Source organism: Cyprinus carpio, chromosome B1, assembly GCF_018340385.1.
Source record: "Cyprinus carpio isolate SPL01 chromosome B1, ASM1834038v1, whole genome shotgun sequence".
Classification (NCBI taxonomy): Eukaryota; Metazoa; Chordata; class Actinopteri; order Cypriniformes; family Cyprinidae; genus Cyprinus; species Cyprinus carpio.
Window position 1 is genome coordinate 19238052 of NC_056597.1, and position 19146 is coordinate 19257197.

At 37.1% G+C, this 19146-nt stretch overlaps 1 protein-coding gene across 1 annotated transcript in view; it reads left to right on the forward strand.

Annotated features, from left to right (window-relative positions):
- The first annotated feature begins 300 nt into the window (after positions 1–300).
- Positions 301–19146, forward strand: part of grin2ab (glutamate receptor, ionotropic, N-methyl D-aspartate 2A, b) — an 80394-nt gene continuing 61548 nt past the window's right edge. Inside the window, 3 exon segments of the mRNA XM_042716938.1 lie at positions 301–1294; positions 1852–2043; positions 5593–5988. Of these exon segments, the coding sequence (XP_042572872.1) occupies positions 1984–2043; positions 5593–5988 (456 nt within the window). The 5' untranslated portion in view covers positions 301–1294; positions 1852–1983.

A 19146-nucleotide genomic window follows, 5' to 3' on the forward strand; every position in this document is an offset into this window, starting at 1 on the left:
ACAGTAATGGTGTGGCTTAATTTTTTAAAGAGACGGATATTTGCATTAAAATCCACTTGGCTGAAAATCTGTGGGGACACGTGTCATCTGTACATAATCATAAGTTTAAAAGACTTTAAATAGACTTGTCAAGCAGTTTTTCCTTTGACTGGGTGAATGATCTTAGAGCATAAAATCATTTGATTTAATTGCATGAGTTGAGGATCATAACGGCTCCCGTGGATTTCCAACAGGGAAATTACACAGCTGGGAGCATCTGACTCATAACCAACTACCAATTTTGGCGCAAACGGAGCAAGCCCAAAATCCCCGTTTTTATTGAGACAGACAGGTTCGTCCAACTGTTTTTCTCTCTTTAACACGTGGAGGCGACAGTGGATGGGACATGGTTTTGCAACCTCGAGCGGGAAAATGACTTGTTTACTGAGGCGTCGTGTGATTGAGAATTTTCCACAGTTTTGACGCACCCATCGTGCGCAGGGACTGTTAATGGTGCTCATTATCATTTGACTGTATTCATGTGTGTGACGGAGAGAGAGAGCCTCAATCTACCATCTACTCGATTCATGGTGTGCGCGTCTGAGAGCAATGGTCTGTAAAGTTGGATGGAAATATGAATGCGCCTCATAACCAAATGATTTCCTACAATAGTTAGGCGACAAGACTAGTCTGTTTGCATTGACAGACAGCAGATCCGTGTATGGAACGTATGTTTGTGTTTAATTATAGGTGGCAAGGTAAGAGAATTGAGTTGAATTTGGAGCGGAGCGCGTGGGAGGCATTGGCGAGTACAGTCTCAGATCCGCGCTGATATGTGAAGGAGCGTACATGCGCTCGACAGTTTGCCATGATGTCTCGAGTTCAGTCGATGGTGTCGCAGAGGAGACTCTCTCCAAAATACACCTCACCCCCGTTATCGACGGTTTAACGACTGAACACGGCGCGTTGCTGTTGTTTCCTCCAAAAGGATGCGATATTATTGACGGAATCCCCCTCAGAGGTTCCACAAGCTCCACTGCGGAAAGCATTCGAGTCTCAGAAAAAACAAATTACAGAAATATTAAGGTGAACAATCCATGTGGTCGTTGTATGTCGTTGTTTTTCCTTTTTCTGGTTAATCTCTGTAAGGAATGGACTCGGTAAACACAAGGACACTGGTGGAATTACGCCGTTAAGAGCGCTGAACTTGACGGATTTGTTTATAAAGAAAGATCAAGGTTACACGATGAAGACTACCGAGGACGCGGTTTAATTTCCTGGCTGGTGTATTGGAAATGTTTAACGGGGACATTAGGTGAGTTGTTCTCTTTTTACTTTCAATAAAACATAAAAGAATCCGTATTATTTTTCCTTACCAAATGTGGGCTCGCTCTCTCACAGCCAACTGGGAGTCGTTGGAGCTTCCCGTTGACGAAATCGTCGGCTTATTTATGTGACGGGAGAAATTATTTCAACCGCCTTGATGCGCAACACCTGCTGCGCGAGCGAGCGCCCTACATAGAGACTAACCCCGAGCGCGGCGCGCGTGAGGGGAATACCACACCGGCCGTTATTTAAACACGCCGGGTCTCTCACACACTTTTAACCGCTGACTTCACCCTCGAAGCTCACTGATAGGTGTCGTTTAAAACACGGTTATGTGGCGTTGTAGTCAGCCTCTGAGGTGACTTGGTTTTGTGCGGGGGAACCGTTACGCTTCCACGCAGATCAGTTTGCCCACTCGCGAAGCCTTTTGGTGTGGCTTTTCGCTCGTAGACTACTGAACACGAGCGAGAAGTTATAGAAATACACTAAAATAATGAGTTTGTTGACCTGGTGTAAGGATTTTGGTTGACTTTTTTTTTTTTCCAGAACACTGAACACTTAAGCTCCTATCAAGGTGGTTCGCCGAAGGTCTGAAAAAAAAAATGCGCCGAGAAACGCGCCTTCTCTGTGAGGAAATCTTCGTGGATCACATTCACAAGACATCGGTCAGTCTCACAGATGGCACATTTCAACCACGGCGAGTCTCCTTCACTGACACCTCGTGACACGCAAGGTAAGGTACGTTTTAAATATTGAACGTTTTAGTAATAGGTGTGAAGCGGCCGAGGGGGAGATCCGACAGGGGGCGCCGTTGTTCCGCGGGTTCGGTCTAAACGGGGAATGAGGGACTTGCAGATTTGGGTGCAGTCACGTTGTCCAGGCACATTTTTGATGTTTTCCTTACGCTAACAGGACCAGGCCTGAAATAGTCTTTCTTGTAATGGAGGATACAATTTTAGAAGCTGAAATATTTCTAAACCGCCCGCACACTTCCTACACATTCATGTATAGAGACACTTATATACGTCTTGATAAAATGACCTTAACTGAATGCACAGATATATATACAGCAATGCATTCTTACATTTGCTATATTGGGCCAACTCTTGTGATGCCTTAGGCCAGGAACATAATTTAATCAGATATGTGAACGCAGACATGAGCACTTGGCTAATGCACTGCCCTGTTGAACGTACTTAATGCGCTCTTGTGGTGGTACCAAACCTCAGGATTCAAGGGGGCAATTTAGTTACCTTCAAAATTTCTGGCAATTAAAATGAAATAATATGTACTGACTTTAAATTTGCATAGCAAGATTTTCCTCAAACTGTTGCTTCACCATAACAGTAGCTGACCTGAAAGAGAAAACGGACGATGTAAAAATTTTTTTTAAACTGTCTGCATTTAGAATAAAGGTTTTGTACCTTAAACCGAAGGAATACATGAGCGTACGTGTTGGTCAGAAAAAGAGATGGATGGGGGAGGAGGACCTAGTGCAGGTGCTTATAACTATTGACCCCTCCACCTTTCCACACAGTCAAACTCAGAAATCCACCCACAACCTCCCCATTCGCCTGCGAAGAGAAGTGATCTCAGCGGTGATATTCTGCTAACAGAGGAGCCGATCTGCACTTGGCACTTTATGCTGTGGTTTTGAATTATGAAATATGAGCTGTGACAGACCATCAAAACTGTGGTTGGTACTTCCAGGCATATACTCAAACCTCACTCGTACAAACACTCCTATTGGCAAGACGTTTTTGGCAGAGTTGCTCAAATTTTGATGCATAAAAATCCATGGGTCTGTTTTTGTATGCAAGCGAAATGAACTGTCTCTGTTTTGATCCTTGGCTGCTCTTCACTTGTATCCTGCAAGCTTAGGGTGAAGGTGATGCCTAATGTGACTGAAAACATTACACACCGTTTACTTGTAAAACGTCCAACAAATCTGACAGATGCATTTGCAAACGCTAAGTGCTAGTCCGGGGTAGACTTAAGGGCATGGTTGCTTTGCTGGGATAGCTCTGAGTATGCCAATTATGGACGTTAGCAAGTATACTAAATGAGAAAGTTACAAGGGTAACAGTGCACAACTGCCTGTCTCTGGAATCTCTAATGTGGTCATTGATGCATGTACCACTTTTGGACCCTCACAAACTACCAGTCAAGAAAGCAATTAGGCAATTATGTGATTGGCACTAATTAGTATGCTTCACAATACAGCTGAATGTTTAAGCCGACAGAAGCAAAACCCTCTTACTATCTGCTATAAGTGTTTGCCAACAATTGAAAACGCATCAATAAATTATTAGTTTGTCAGGTGTTAAACAAGTCTTTGCTTCATTTATTCAAAAATGACATTGTAGGAGGAATTATATAATGCATCGGGCAGTAACAGTCATCCACTTCTGCTCAAGCATTGCTATATCAATGTTGTGCTTTTAAAATTACTAATTAAAATCAGCATAATCATTTAATTGCTTGTATGTATGTATGTGAGTGTGTGTGTATATGTGTGTGTGTGTGTATATATATATATATATATATATATATATATATATATATATATATATATATATATATATATATATATATATACATACATACATACATTTGTATATATATTGCTTCCTTATTTAAGAGACCATATGGAATATTTATACTTTAAAAAATTGTCACATTGCAGGACTTTTTTTTTTTTTAAATGAAATGCAGATACAATTATTAAAAATGTGCTGATCTTGAAAATGTTCATGTCCCTATTATTTTTCAACTACCCACATGTACAGTAAGTATTTGCAATATATTCCATCTAATATTCCAATGTAGGACTTTTTCTGTTAAGCTGTGTATTCATGAGCTTCTGCATTGAGCTATGCCCTTTGTTGAGGACTGGTGATAAAAAAAAAAATGGTAGTATTCGTAGTAGCTGATGGCAGCACATTCTTATCACATCATTCCTTGCTGAGCACCCCAAACAAACCCCCAAATTTCAAGCTGTGGAGACTGTAGGGTTTATTTCATTTTATTGATTTTTGTGTCATGATGAGTATTGATTTTAAATTACATGCCCTGGCACATACAGTATATTAAGAGACAAACTGACACTATTTCATGCTGTTGCTGTATATGTGCCCTGCTTGTGTGCTACCAATGACATAAGTTGAGTTAAATAAGAAACAGGATATTTGACTGTACTAGTTAATATATTTTTGTTGTAATTCTCATCATCTGAGTACTTTTTCATCTGTGGTTATTGGCTATGGCCCAAGGTAGTCGGTAAATGAAATGGAGGTGCAAATATGACTGATGATGACTAAACTCCAGGGATGAAGCAGGTGTATCCAGTGATATTTCTGAGAGTGAAAAGTTCAGAGTGAATTCGATCAATCTTGGTATCAAAGCATGTTTGATAGCGAAGTATCTCTACCTTGATAAAAGGAGCCAAATGAACAGGAAAAAATCTATATCTATTTTTTTTTTTTTTACCTTAAAAGGATATTGTCAGATATTCACTCACTGTTTAATCATTCCAAATCTGTATGGTGTTTTCTTCTTTGTAACATAAAAGGAGATTTATTTGAAGTACGTTCACACTGCTGTTTTCCTTACAGTGAAAATGATTAGGGATAGGTGCCGATTGAGGTTTGGAGTGAACTATTCCTTTAAGCCATAAGTAGAGTTTCCTTAATTCCAAAGTTGACTTTTACATTCAGTCTCTTGAGATTAAACCTTCTTTAAACCGCTGACATCAGCACACTTAAATTTAACCATGTGTAAGCTGTTCTTCACTCATGAAGTTATAATGCACTCCAGTTAGTGCATAGTTTCATCAATTATTACTATCATTTAAGAGACAGCTACACTAGCCATCTGGAATCATTCGGGCATCAAATTCCGCCTAGAATCGTTATAAACTATTGAAGAGTCCTATCAATTAGACGGGCCATTTAAATGTAACCACGATGACATATTGTAAGACAGTACATCAGTGTTAATTGCTAATAAGTGAACCACTGTTCCATTTAACTGTTTAGGCTAATTGAAAAGTATTGACTTGAAATGATTGAGTAGTTGAACAGAGTACCATATCATCTTAACCTTTAAAAGCTTGTCTTCTGGATTCGCTTCCCAGTCCCCCTCCACTGAATCACTGCGTGCAGAGTTACAGGGCAAACTGTAATTTATGGATGTGCTTTATCTGATTTTGGTCTATTGAGATCTAGTAAGCCTGATTGGTAAGACTGAGTGAGTTTTGCATCTTTTTAAAACTTCTCATCTTAACAGGGGCTGAAGCCAGGAATGATGGGAGCTGTAGTCTGCTTGATGGTCTTATGGGCTTTGCTGGGTTGGTCGCAGGCCGCAGAGAAGCCTCCATCCCTGAGTGTAGCTGTGATACTGGGCCAAACCCCCACCGTATCCGAATCAGCCCTGCGTCCGGCTCGTGGGATAGGTGCGCCTCTGGATGTGAATGTTCTCAGCGTCCAGGTGAACCAGACGGACCCAGGAAGCATGCTTACACACCTGTGTGAGCTCATGTCCCGACAGAGACTGCACGGGCTGGTCTATGGAGACGGCACGGACCAGGAAGCTGTGGCACAGATGCTGGACTTTGTTTCCTCTCAGACTTCCATGCCCATACTGGGAATCCATGGCGGCTCTGCCATGACAATGGCCGAAAAGGTAAGCATGCATTACCACCTTGCTGGCTCTTTGCGCTTTATTTGTCCTCGACTTTGCATTTACAGCAACCCACCGCAGAATATTTTATCATATCTGGCATCAATCAGATGTTTACCACCAAGGCCTAAACAGAAAGCTTGATTTCAAATATTCAATGCCATGTTTTGGATTCTCTAGCTGCGTGGCATTAAAAGAGACACAATTCAGATACCTGACAGATTTTCTTTATCAGTCATGCCATCTGCATCAGATATAGCCTGACGGATTGCCAGTCTTCCTGTCACTGTCCCTCTGTCAGTCTATTTGTTTCTGCAAAGTTGGCAATGAGCTGTGTTTATAGCAAAATGGGTTGCAGTTGTGTGGGTGTGACAGAAACCTGCGGCCGGGGTAGTGACAGAGCTGCCTCAAAGAGTTGAGCATTGAAGCCGAGAAAGTTTATGATTGCAAATGGATTCATTGATGCTGTCTTTATTTTATGTTAAACATCAATGATTTTTAAATTTTTTTAATTCATTAACAAATGGATGCTTTTGACTATAAGGCAATTACTAAACAGTCTTCATCCACATAAACTGTAGAAACTTCTTGTAGACGACCATGTCATCCCATTGCATCATCTGGCTGAGTTCACTTCAAACTACCCTTCCAAGGAGTGATCTGATAATTTTAGATGAACGCACAATCCCTTTTAACAGGGATGAAATACAACCACAAAGTAAGTGGATTGTGTTGCTTTGTCAAAGCTCATGGTTAGAAACGTTTCTCGCTTAAACCAGACAGTACTGTGCGTTTAGTTTTTATGTAATTAGTAGATTCTTTTTAAGTCTTGCTTTAGTTTTTTTGTTTTACTATCTGCTTATTCTCTCATTGTATGTTTGACAAGTTATTTGTGATGGCAAGTGTATATATTGAAAGTTGCTTAGAATTCATAAGGTTCCGATTTTTCATTATCTAATTTCCTTCGAGCGACATCCTCCAACTTCGTATTTGACACATTAGGCCCCAGTGCTGCTGTAGAGCTTGGAGGGTAATAATTGAAGAGACTCTTCAGGAGGGAAGCGCTGCTTAGGGAGTCAAATGCTGGGGCTGATGTGAATGAAACTCAAACATTAAGAGGCCCCCTGCTTGCTGTCTCCCATAACACTTCTCATTCCTTCTTTAAATCATCTCCCAGAGTTCCTTTTGATACCGAGGCTGATACAGCCTTGGCTGTATTGGCTGTGCAATAACATGTCAAGCACAATGCATTTCCAAGTCTGAAATAAACAGAAATAGAGAGGCAGAAAATATAACAATTACTGTCAGATCCTTTCACATTCAGTAAGAAGTCAGTAAGATTTTTTTAATGTGTCTGTAGGAAAAGTGTCTTCCACTCACCAAGGCAGCATTTATTTGATTAAAATACAGTAAAAACAGTAATATTTTGAGAATACTATTACAATTAAAGTAACTGTTTTATTACATACATGGAAAATGTTTTAATAAATATAATTTATTATACATAATTTATTCTTGTGATGGCAAAGCTGAATTTTTCAGTCTTCATTGTCAGATTTGGTGCTCACAAAACATTTATCACAGTTTAGAATGTGTAGTATTTTTTTTCCAGTATTTTTGTAGATTTTTTTTCAGTATTCCTTTATGAATAGAAAGTTTAAAAGAACAGCATTTCAGCATTTACTTGAATTAGAAATCTTTTGTAAAATTATAAGTGTTTTTACTGTCACTTTTGATGTGTTTAATGTGTCTTTGCTGAAAAAAGTATACATTTATTAAAAAAATCTGACCTCAGACTTTTAAAAGAGAAGTGTACATTGGCATGTATGAAGTTTTCCTTACATAAAATAGCAAAATATCAAGCCAAATGTATTTGCACACAAATGAAGTAAGTCTTTTCTCAGTGCTTTATTAATTATTTATATAAATAACCTCTGACCGTTACATCAAGGTCGGCTTTTGATGTTTCTGGTCTCAGTCTTTCTGATTAGAATGAACAGAATAAAACCGCTTCAGTGTCAGATTAGATAAATGAGTTAACTGTGTTAATGAATTTAGTGTTTAGACATATTTAGTTGATTTAGCACTATAGAACATTTGGCATCCTAAATGTAACTTTTGCATACATGATGCTATTAGAACAGGACTGGTTTTCTACACGTTTATCTTGCAAAGTTGTTCTTTTTAAATCACAAATTGTATGAAAATTAAGTAAAGAGTATGATTTTACTATACTGTCAGTATTGAAGTATTGTACGAGTGGATTTTGTTAAAAACTGTGGCTGCATATTATTTATGTACATTTGTAGGTAGACCCGTCTCAAGTATTGATTATCTGTTGATCTCTAAGTGCAGCACCTTTTATATTAGTCATCTTTTTTCCCCATGAATCTAAAAAGAAGAGATTCAAACAAGTAGGAGTTAGACATAACCATGTAAAGATTTTTCAAAATGTGTCCTTTTGTGATCCATGGAAAAACTACAAATTTTAAGTTTGGAGTGACTTAATAATGCCATAATTTTAAGTTTTGTGTGAACTACTGCTTTAGAATGTTTCAGAATGACCTTTATCTCTATAGCATTATACATCCTTTCTCTCTTGTACCACTGTGTCTCTTGGCCTGCTTTGATCAAGTTCAACTGCATGTCTTTTTGCGGTGTACTCTGGGGAGAGCATGAGTGTTTTGAGAGCATGTATCTGAGGGTCTTGGAGGATGCTTCGCTTCACTGTAAACCCAGATTTTCCTCCTTATGTTATTAAAAATGAAGGCGCCGGGGCGCATCTTTTTATCCATGTTTCTACTTCTGACATGGGAAAGAAAGGGCAGGGAGCACTAACGTACACTGAGGGGGCAGGACTGAATATTCGATGAGCTGCTTTATGTGGTTTGCATGTTCAGTTTCTGGAATGATGTCTGGGCATATGTGTTTAGGGTCTATATGTGGGGACAGAGAGAGAAAGAAAACTAGAAGAAAAGAAGGAAAGAGAGCCAGGCCTGAAGAGTTAAACACTAAAGCTGTTTTCTACCCCATTGAAGCCACTTTTATCCCATCTGTATTAGAGAGGTGCATTATGGGAGAAAAGAACTAAATAGAGGGGCTGACATAAATTAAATATGTAACATACACTTACAGGCGGACGTGTACAGACACACACAGTCCTTTTCTTTTTCGCTTATCCATCTCCCACACACTCTCAAATTTTCTTGTTATTCATTTAACAATAGACTGAGGCTGCACTGGCACATTAGATCATATGATGTCATCAGCAGTGCCAAATAAGTGCCTGTAAAAAAAACACTGTAACGCACAGAAAACCCACTCGAAGGTTAAAAGCCAACTCGTCTCTAACAAGCTTATAAGACACTTTGCTGATGTCACTGTGACATTATTTTGATGATGTCAGCCACAATAAAACTCCCTTTACTGGTTCGATTAATGCTACTTAGTTTTATGTGGTAGCATAAAAAAAATTGAAATAAAATATGTAATAATAAAGAAAAAAGAGAGAAAAAAAATAAAAAAAAAAATAAAAAAAAAAATCTCCACAATTAAAAAAGTGCAGGTCCTCTTAGGTAATTTTTCAGTTTATACTTTTTTCAAATCATGATGTATACTACATTTAAAGGTTTGGGTCCAGTAAGATTTTTTTAAAGTGCCCCTATTATGCCATTTTTAAGGTTCCTAATATTGCTTTGGGAGTCTCTTACAATAGTTGTACATGCATGCAAGGTCAAACACTGCTTTCGTTTTCTCAAAATATGCATTTAATATCACTTCATTTTCCAACAATTCTCAAACGATTTGTTCGAAGCAGTTCTAAGATTCAGTCTTTCTAAACCCCTCCTTTCTATGAGCCTTCTCTCCTCTGATTGGTCAGATGGCCCAGTTTGTTGGTGATTGGTCTACAGCTTGCAGCACTTGTCGGAAACTATCCGCCCATTGCCAGAGTTCCATATTTTGAACACTCGATAGAAAATAAAAACATCTGTTATTTGTTATACTTGCAGGTTCAGTGGAGCCAGCTAGTACAAATAAACTGGGTACTGTCTTTCAAGAGCAAGCGGTTTGTGAATACCGCGATCAGCTCCCTGAGATTAGAGAAGCAGTCATCAGTAAAATGACGTGTTTGAGGGTGGGTATATTTGTGCATGACTGGCTAACGTAGGACATAGATGGGCATCATGCAAATGTGTTACCCCGTGTAGCTGTCACGGAAGTGGGATTCGAAATACTACTCTATTTTGCTACATTACACACTGCATGAAAGGCAATATTCAAAATGATTGTTATGCATTTTCTTTTAGTTTGATCAGTTTAACACATTGTTCTTGAAAAAAGTATCAATTAAAAAAATATTACCCCAAACTTTTGAATGGTAGTGTATCCATTACTAAAATATTTATAGCACTAAAATGTTTTTGTCATTTAAGATGTCAGTTTTTATTTAGCTTAGAACAGCATTCTGTCATTTTGAAATACTGTGCCAGCTCTTGTTTACACTTTACCTGTGTTCCTACATTCCCAAATGCCCCCAAGGAAGGATCACTACAGCTTAAGTGAAAGTCCTGTATAAGCCAAAATAAACTTGTCCTTCGTTATTTTGTGTGATCTATCGCTGCGCTTCAAGCAGACCCCGAAATAAAGTTACAATGGCGGACCTAAGCTGAAATGTAATTTAAGATGCTTTACAAGACTCCGGAATGGTACACAGTGGACAAACGATCTGCCATCGCTCAATACTGTATGATAAATCCTTCTCTCTCCTAACAGTAGCGCCTTGATGGCCACCTACTTATTTTGGGCTGTGTCACAGTGACTCACTGCAATTCTTAAATGCTGTTATAGATGGATTTGGTTTACAAAGATATGAAATTAGAAATTAATTTACATTCAGTTACTGCCATTAGGAGACTGGATAACAAATCTCTAGCCAAGTCAGTGTCACTTCAAGTCAGGTTATAGGGAAGCTCCCATACTGTTTGTGGTGCTTTGAAATGTAGGATCAGATGGAGCTTTACAGGTCTTTTTTTAGAAGATAAAGCTTTCAGACCTTTGTCAAGTTTCAGTCTGTCCCCTCTTCTTTTAATCTCAGCAATCCTTCTATATGTGAACCTTCCTTCTCCCCATTTCTCTCTCTTTCCCGTTCTTTTATTTTCTTTCTCTATCATTCTTCCTTCAGGGTTTATCCGAAGAGAAAGTCTACATAAAGGATCCCTCTCCCTGGCAGACCACCAACATGTCTCTCTCGTCCTCACTTATTTTCTTTCATCCTATTCCTTTCGTCACTTCTTTTCCGCGGGTTGTAAAGGACAATTGACTAACATGGAGATTGGTGGCTGCATTCAAGACCGAATGAGGTCATTTTCCCTCTTAGCGCTGCCTTCACTGGAAATGACAGTCTATTTGGGAGAAGAACGGGCAGAACAACTCAAAAAAACCTTTGAAAGCAGCTTTTAAGGGCTAAGTTTAGATTCCCTGTTCCGCAGCCTTCTGCGTTTTGTGTGACACTAACTTTATGAATATTGTATAGTGAAGTAGACACACAGGCTAATTGATTTAGAGTGAAACGTTAACCTCATAATTCCTACTGTTTTTCGGATTTGTCTTGGGCCAGAGGCTTTTTCTTTGTGTGTGAGGGTGAGACTGAATTATAAAGACAGACAATGTGAGTTCAAGAGATTATGTTAATATGTTGAATCTGATCTTTTTTTTTTATATGCATCAGGCCGCTTGAGTTGCCTTTCAAAACAATAAGTCGCTGCTATATAAACTACCTTTCAGAGGTTTGGGATCAATGAGTTTTTTTTTTTTTTTTGGAAAAAATTAATACTTTTCATCAAGGATGCATTAAATTAATCAACAAAAAACTGGAGGAATGATGATCCAGAATAAATTACATTTTAAAATATATTAAAAGAGAAAATTATTATATTAATTTCACAATTTGACTTTTTACTGTATTTTTAGACAAATAAATGAAGCCTTGGTTGAGAATAAGAGACTTCTTTCAAAAATGATAGATAGATAGATAGATAGATAGATAGATAGATAGATAGATAGATAGATAGATAGATCAATGTCAGCATGCACCAGGGCACAGTTAAATATGCTTTTTAATGTTTGATATTTCACATTGAAAATTACATAAATACTAATCTAGAGGCTGTGCGTTTATTTCAGGTGCTTTTTCATAGAGAATGTCCATGTTTGGTCATAATGGTCTAGCAGTCATCGCATTATCAAAGACTGCCTGGCGTAGGATTAGATGCAGAAATGTGTAGCTGTTCAAAGCGTCGCATGGTAGCTGTGTGTGGGACTGATCACCCCTTATGATTCACTTCCATACTCTGTCTGTTCAGGCAGGATAGCATTTCTCACTTTTCTGTTACCAAACTGTATTACAGTACATGTATATTCTCCAGATCTTTTTTTTTTTTTAATGAGGTTGAGAAACAAAGGAAATGGTGAGATCCTACACTATTAAAATGAAAGGTTGCTAGGGATGTAATGATTCACTCAACTCACGATTCGATTCACGATTTTGATTTCACGATTCGATTCACAATTTTTATGTTTGTTTGTTTGTTTTAAACAAAATTATATTTAAGACAAATTATGAATTAAATGTGTCCTTTTATTATTGTTTGGACAAAATGCTGTACATTTCTTTGTGAAACTGAAATATAACTATAATAATATTCTAATGTACAGTAGCACTTGCATATTATTGCTCTTTTGTTGGTTTTGATTGCTTCTTTTGTCCTCATTTGTAAGTCACTTTGGATAAAAGCAACTGCTAAATGACAAAATTTAAATAGAATTTAAATGTAAATAACAAAACTAAATTGAAATTTTAAAAGAAGCCCCAAATCGAATAAATAAGACAAAATAAATCTCTTCATATAAACAAAATAAGGCTTTGTCTGTGCTCTTTCCATTTAAAATTAGAGGCAACCACAGCATTTTAATCATAACCCAAACAAACATACATGCAACATGAGCAGTTTTTAATCTATATTAGATTATATAATTTTGACATTTTGAAGCAAAAACAGAATAATTTGACTTCAGTTTTGTGAAACTATACATATGTGCATATAACAGCGGACAAGCAGATACAGTCTCTGCCAGCAGGTGGCGCTTAAAGTGTTTCCTTGGTTTCTGTTGTAAACGAAGCATCGCTGCACTTATGAACTTTAATATGCATTATACAGAGGCAAGATGAAAAGAAAAAATACCATCTAAACTTTTCTAAAGACAGTAAGCTCCCCTCAGACATGCATTCATATAAACTCCTATCCATAAATGAATCGCGATTTGTTTAGCATCTCAACTGATTTGAATCATCTCATATTTTAAATCGATTTTCAACCGGCTCACGGTTAATTGTTACATCCCTAAAAGTTCCAGTCAAAATCCATTTACTGTTGCTCTTATGCTCACCAAGGCTACATTTGTTTGATCAAATATAGTAAAAGCTGTAATATTGTGAAGTATTATTAAAATTTTAAATAAGTGATTTCAGTGTATTCTAAAATGTAATTTATTCCTGTGACGCAAAGCTGAATTTTAATTATCATTATTCCAGTCTTCAGTGTCACATGAACCTTCAGAAATTATTCTAATATGCTGATTTGCCTTGCTTAATATTTTTGTGGAAACTTTAAACATTTAAACATTTTTTTTCACAGTGTGTAGGACTTTTATTCTGACAGCGCTGAGAATGCCAGTGCTTGAGTGGCATTCTTTCTCTTCATTAGTTTACAGTCCCTGTTTGACAGTGAACGGCAAATGCTGTAATACTTTATCTATTGACAGTGGCGGCTATTCAATGTAAAAAAGTATTATAGCATTTGCTTTTCTATTATTATTAATAGAAAGGCAAATGCTGTAATACTTTATCTATTGACAGTGGCGGCTCGTCGGGGGAGGCAAAATCTTGAGCTGAAAATGGGAGGAGGACTATTTAATGTTAATAAAATTCACAATTAATTTCAGTTCATATCTCAGAATGTGTATTTTTTTTGTTTGTAATTTCACAGTTGGAATACCATAAAATGTTAACAAAGTTGGACATTGCTGCATTTCTATTGCAAATATGCCGAATCTGGTGAAATAATTACAACCGCTAGGTGATAGAGAAGGGGAGGGGGAGGCCGGGGGAGAGTTGAGCTCTCGTGCCTCCGTTGGTAAAAAAAAATCAGCCAATCAGCATCGAGTGTTCACTTTCAGCGCTGATGAGTGTTGAGAAAAGAAACCTTGTAGAGGAGGCAAACCTCCCTTCTGATATCAACAAATCATCATAGAGACGTAAATTACGTGATATTAGTTTGAACGTCTCGCGCTGCGCTGATAAGGCACTAATTACTTATGATGAGCAGCGATATTGAATATGTGATCGCCAACAGATTTACCAAGCTGTCATTCAAACAGTATATATACACATTAAAAAAAGGGAAAACACGTCTAAGCTGGATATAGAATACAGCAGTCAGCTTAACAGACAGTTCCCTTTTAACACAGACTTTTAAGAAGGGATAGATATTTGCTTCAAGTGATAGGCCAGGTAAGTGAAATGATATTATATTGTTGTATGTGTGTCGTTTTCTTTAAATTTTCTGACTAAAAGCAACCAAAAAGCCATTTTAAATCCATTAAGCAAATAATAATAGTCGGCAGGGATCCCAGACCAATACAATTAGTGTCCCTCCTCTATTTTAAAACCCACGAGCCGCCACTGTCTATTGACAGCATTTAGCAAATATGCATTTAATTTAAAGAAGTCGTTGAATATCTAATAAACATTTCATCTCTCAAAGCTTGCAAACTTTGTCAAATTTAGCTGTGAGATGCTTTGTGCATTTGCAGACTGCATAATAAAATGTGTACTCTGTTTAGTGGTCGGTCTGTGTGAATTGAATGCTGACAGGAAATATATAGAGCCCTATGAAATCCATTTGATTTTTTTTAATAAATTCCGTTTTATTTATTTCCAAATTCCATTTTTTTCCATTTAAATTTTTCTAGACTTTTAATGGTTAAATAAAATGTTATTAGTCAAAAAGCATTTCTAATTGATTGAAATCATGTTTCATCAAATGTTTAGCAAAAGATTAATTTTTAAGGCCCTATGAAAACCAAATTATTTTTTCTCAAATAAATTTCTATATTCAACAAAAACTGTTTAAACCATAATAATCAAAAGCTTCATATTAATGGTGTCATTATATATTAATAATCAAAAACATCTCTAATTAATTGATTTTATTAAACAAATTATTATTAATTTTATATCTGCTAAATAAATTCTGGTAAATATTTTTTATGGTAAATATTTCCTATTATAAAAATGTTTTAATAATAATTTTATTAGTAGTAATAGTACTGTCATTACTTTAATATGTACAATATGTAAGATTTTTTTTTCATTAAAATATCCAAAAACCACTAGAACAGTGTTATATATTTTGCTGACTTGTGTACTTACATTATCCCAAATGTTTCGAAGAATGTTTAAATCGAAAAATAAGCAATTTTAACTAGCGACACGGGCCGTGTCCATAGTGTCATTGTGTCGCCTGGCAATGATGTCATTAACCCCTCGATTTCCGGTGTCATGAGAAATCGAGTCCCTCCACGAAATTTGGTCCGCTTAGGACCAAGACAGTAGCTATTTTAAATGCCTGATCAAAAGTTGTCCGATAGCTTGTTGTATGGCTGATCGGAGCTGCGGTAGCTTGTTTTTTTCAAGCTAAAATAATTTTATAAAAGCAACATACAGAATGTAATCTGTAAAAATAAAAACGAGAAATGTTTGATTTCACAACCTATAGCTTCAGTTGTATACTAGCGTATGAAACGTAATTTAAAAGACATTAATGGTCATTATAACAAAGTTCAAATGACATAAATAGAGCTGAAACAACTAATCGATTTAATCGATTAAAATCGATTATTAAAATAGTTGTCAACTAATTTAGTAATCGATTCGTTGCTAAATAATTTTTATTTTGCCGTAAGCGGCTCATTTCTTGCATATTTTAAATCTGCGGTGACCAAAGTGTGGCAGTAATGAGCCACCGGAGGTTTTACTCAGCCAGTACAGCAGGAGAAGTAGCGAATAGCCAATAGCTGGCCTCGTTTTATGTCACGTGCTTCCCGCACAACGTCTCTGCAGCATTCAGCGTGATGGATGAGGCAGGCGGCAGTGGAGTAAGCTCGAGAAAGAAAAAGAAAAAAGCGGAAGATAAAACTAATCGAACGAAGTCATCCAAAGTGTGCGAGCACTTTACTTTGAGCCTTCAAAAAAGAAGAGTAACCTGTAAACTGCGGCTGTTTTCTGCGGCAGGAAACATATCCTCTAAAAAGAGAGCAAGCCTAAGCCCTGAACATTTGGACATGTTGACCTTTTTGCACTGTATTGCAAAGTTTTTTCTCAAATAATGAGTGAATAGTGTTCTGCCTCATTTCCCACAGGTAGTCGAATTCCTGTCAGTTAACGCATAAGCTGTTTTGTTTAACATTTTATCGCTTTATTACATTTTTGAATTTTGCACTGTTAAAAGGACCACTAACAGTTACATATTTAAATCCGATGAAAATCACAGTGTGCAAAGACTTTTATTTGTGCAGATTCTGCAGTACATTGTTGTTTGCAAATGTTTAGTCGTAAAAGCTGATAACATTGCTTTTTTAACAATTCACATTTAAAGCTTTGTCGTTTACCAGTTCATAATTCATTCTTGCAGCCCTAATTATGACTGAATGAGAGAGGTTAATGTTTAAATGTATTTGAAATGCACTTTTTTTCTAAGTATTCACTGCACTTTTTCACACAGCAGGTTTTTTGTGTGTGTCCAATTTTTTTTCTGGACAAACATCTGATGGATTTTACTTTAAATTTTACTTTAAAATGTGAATTCCATTCAGGTTTCATGCCATTGGCACTTTATTCGAAGAATTGTTTACAATTTCACACCATAAGCTATAAAGCTGTTTCCCAGGTATAAGCTGTGTGTTTACAGGAAAAAAAAAATAATAAAATGCAATTTACTGCAATTTTATTCTGTTTTTTTCTTATTCTTATTCTTCGTGAAAATATGTTCTGAAAGATTCCTTAATAAGCTTTGTTCGGGATGTTAAACTACTTTAGGAGCCCTAAGGACTGCCATGGTGAAAACATTACTTGAAACCTCCTTGTGAAATTTACTAGAGTATGTATGGGTCAGTGTTTTGATTGCAGAAGAGTTTGACAAAGGATAACCAACACATAATAAAACACAACTCCAGGTATGTTTTTGATGAGGATATGACAATGCAAAATGGTTAAAAATCTCTAAAAAGTCTATGTTTAATGATAAAGACCCTTTGTTAATAATTTACTTGGGGAAAAAATGGGCAAAACTAAAATATAAGTACATAAACCGATTCATCGATTAATCGTAAAAAGAATCGACCGATTAATCGATTAGCAAAATAATCGTTAGTTGCAGCCCTAGACATAAATCAAAGCGTGATTTTGCAGGAATTGAAATCAGGCACTAAAAATAATACCCATTAAAAGTTCGTTGAGCCAGTGGGATCACTCGGGGTCCTAAGCCAACCTGATTTCGAGGGGGGACTCGATTTCTCATGACACCGGTTTTGTTTTTAGAAAACGTGGAAACAACAGAGACACTTCAATATGTTATGTTTTATTAGACAGGTGACGACCGCACAGAGTAGCATTATAACAGAACTTTCCAATGTATCTAGTATGATAAAACAGCACTGCTTTAGCACACATACTTACTACCAGAAGGAGCAGAAGCAGTTGACTGTGGCATAATAAAAGCTCCGCTGCTTTCGAGCCATGTGTTGCACTCATTCAGCGGCCTCACCCTGCTTCATTCTACTACGTTAAGAAATCATTAGCTCATCCATGAATATGATTTCTGCCCGAGTCCCATCGGATTGCATTGAATACGCGCCCTTTAGCAGTGAAAACTAACATATTGTGCCTTTAAGTAATATTTTGTCATGGTTTCTTTAAGTTAAACCAACTTTTTTATTTTGGTGGGTTGCTGTGAAGACCTTTAAGTTTCTCTGTTTATGATATGATGATAGTTTTTCTCAAAGCAGTCTAGAGACTATGTTCATGTGTTCATGTACTCATATATTGAGGTGGCAGACACTGAAAACACCTTGAGCATCACACGCGCTTCTGTATGTGTGTAACAAACGAAACCGCACGTTTGCACCATTCATTCACACAGTGACATGCAGGATACATTTTTTTTTAAAATTTATATTTATGTGAGTTTTTTGCCTTTATTGGGACAGGACAGTAGAGAGCTGACAAGAAAGCACTGGGTGGAGAGAGATGGGGAGGGATCGGCAAAAGGACCTCGAGACAGGAACCAAACTCGGGTCGCCATAAGCGCAACTGCACTGTATGTTGGCACACTAACCACAAGGCCATTGGTGCCGACTGCAGGATTCATATTTAAATTATATTTTTGCTGTGTAATATTCACATCCACTAGTCCATATTTTGTTTTGATTTAAGTGTATTGACTGACTTTTGATGAATCCATCCAAATTTGGCAAATTCCGTGATATTCTGGGTTATACAGTAAACCTGGCTTAAAGTTCTCCGGCACCGTGCCGGATCTTTGGCGTGCAGTGCTTGGCTGCAGAGAAAAAAAGCCTACATTTTAAAAAAACTTTATCACTTTTGAGTCCATGAGTTTGCCTATGGTATGAGAGGAGCACAGCTTTCACTCTCAACCAAACTAACATTACTAGCCAATCAGAATTTTTTGCTCTTATAAACACGAGACGCGCATAATAGTATCCAATTGCAGAGCCGCAGTCCTGATGAATGGAGAAGTGCGACACTTTAAAAAAGCTGCGAGGCACAATGGTGAAAGATGTCCATCTAGCGCATATTTAGATAGAAAAACTAATTAAAAAGCAGTGGAGCTTTGCATCAGCTCAGAGTAATCATGTCATCTCCATAAGAACAATATATTTGCTAGAACAAATTTACCGGGATTTTTGAAAAGGTCCTGTTCACACATGATCTCTTAATGGTAACTTACTGGTAATTTACCATTAGAGACTGTATGTGCGAAATGGGGTAAACTCTTCCTCTGCATATGCTGTGAATTTGAATTG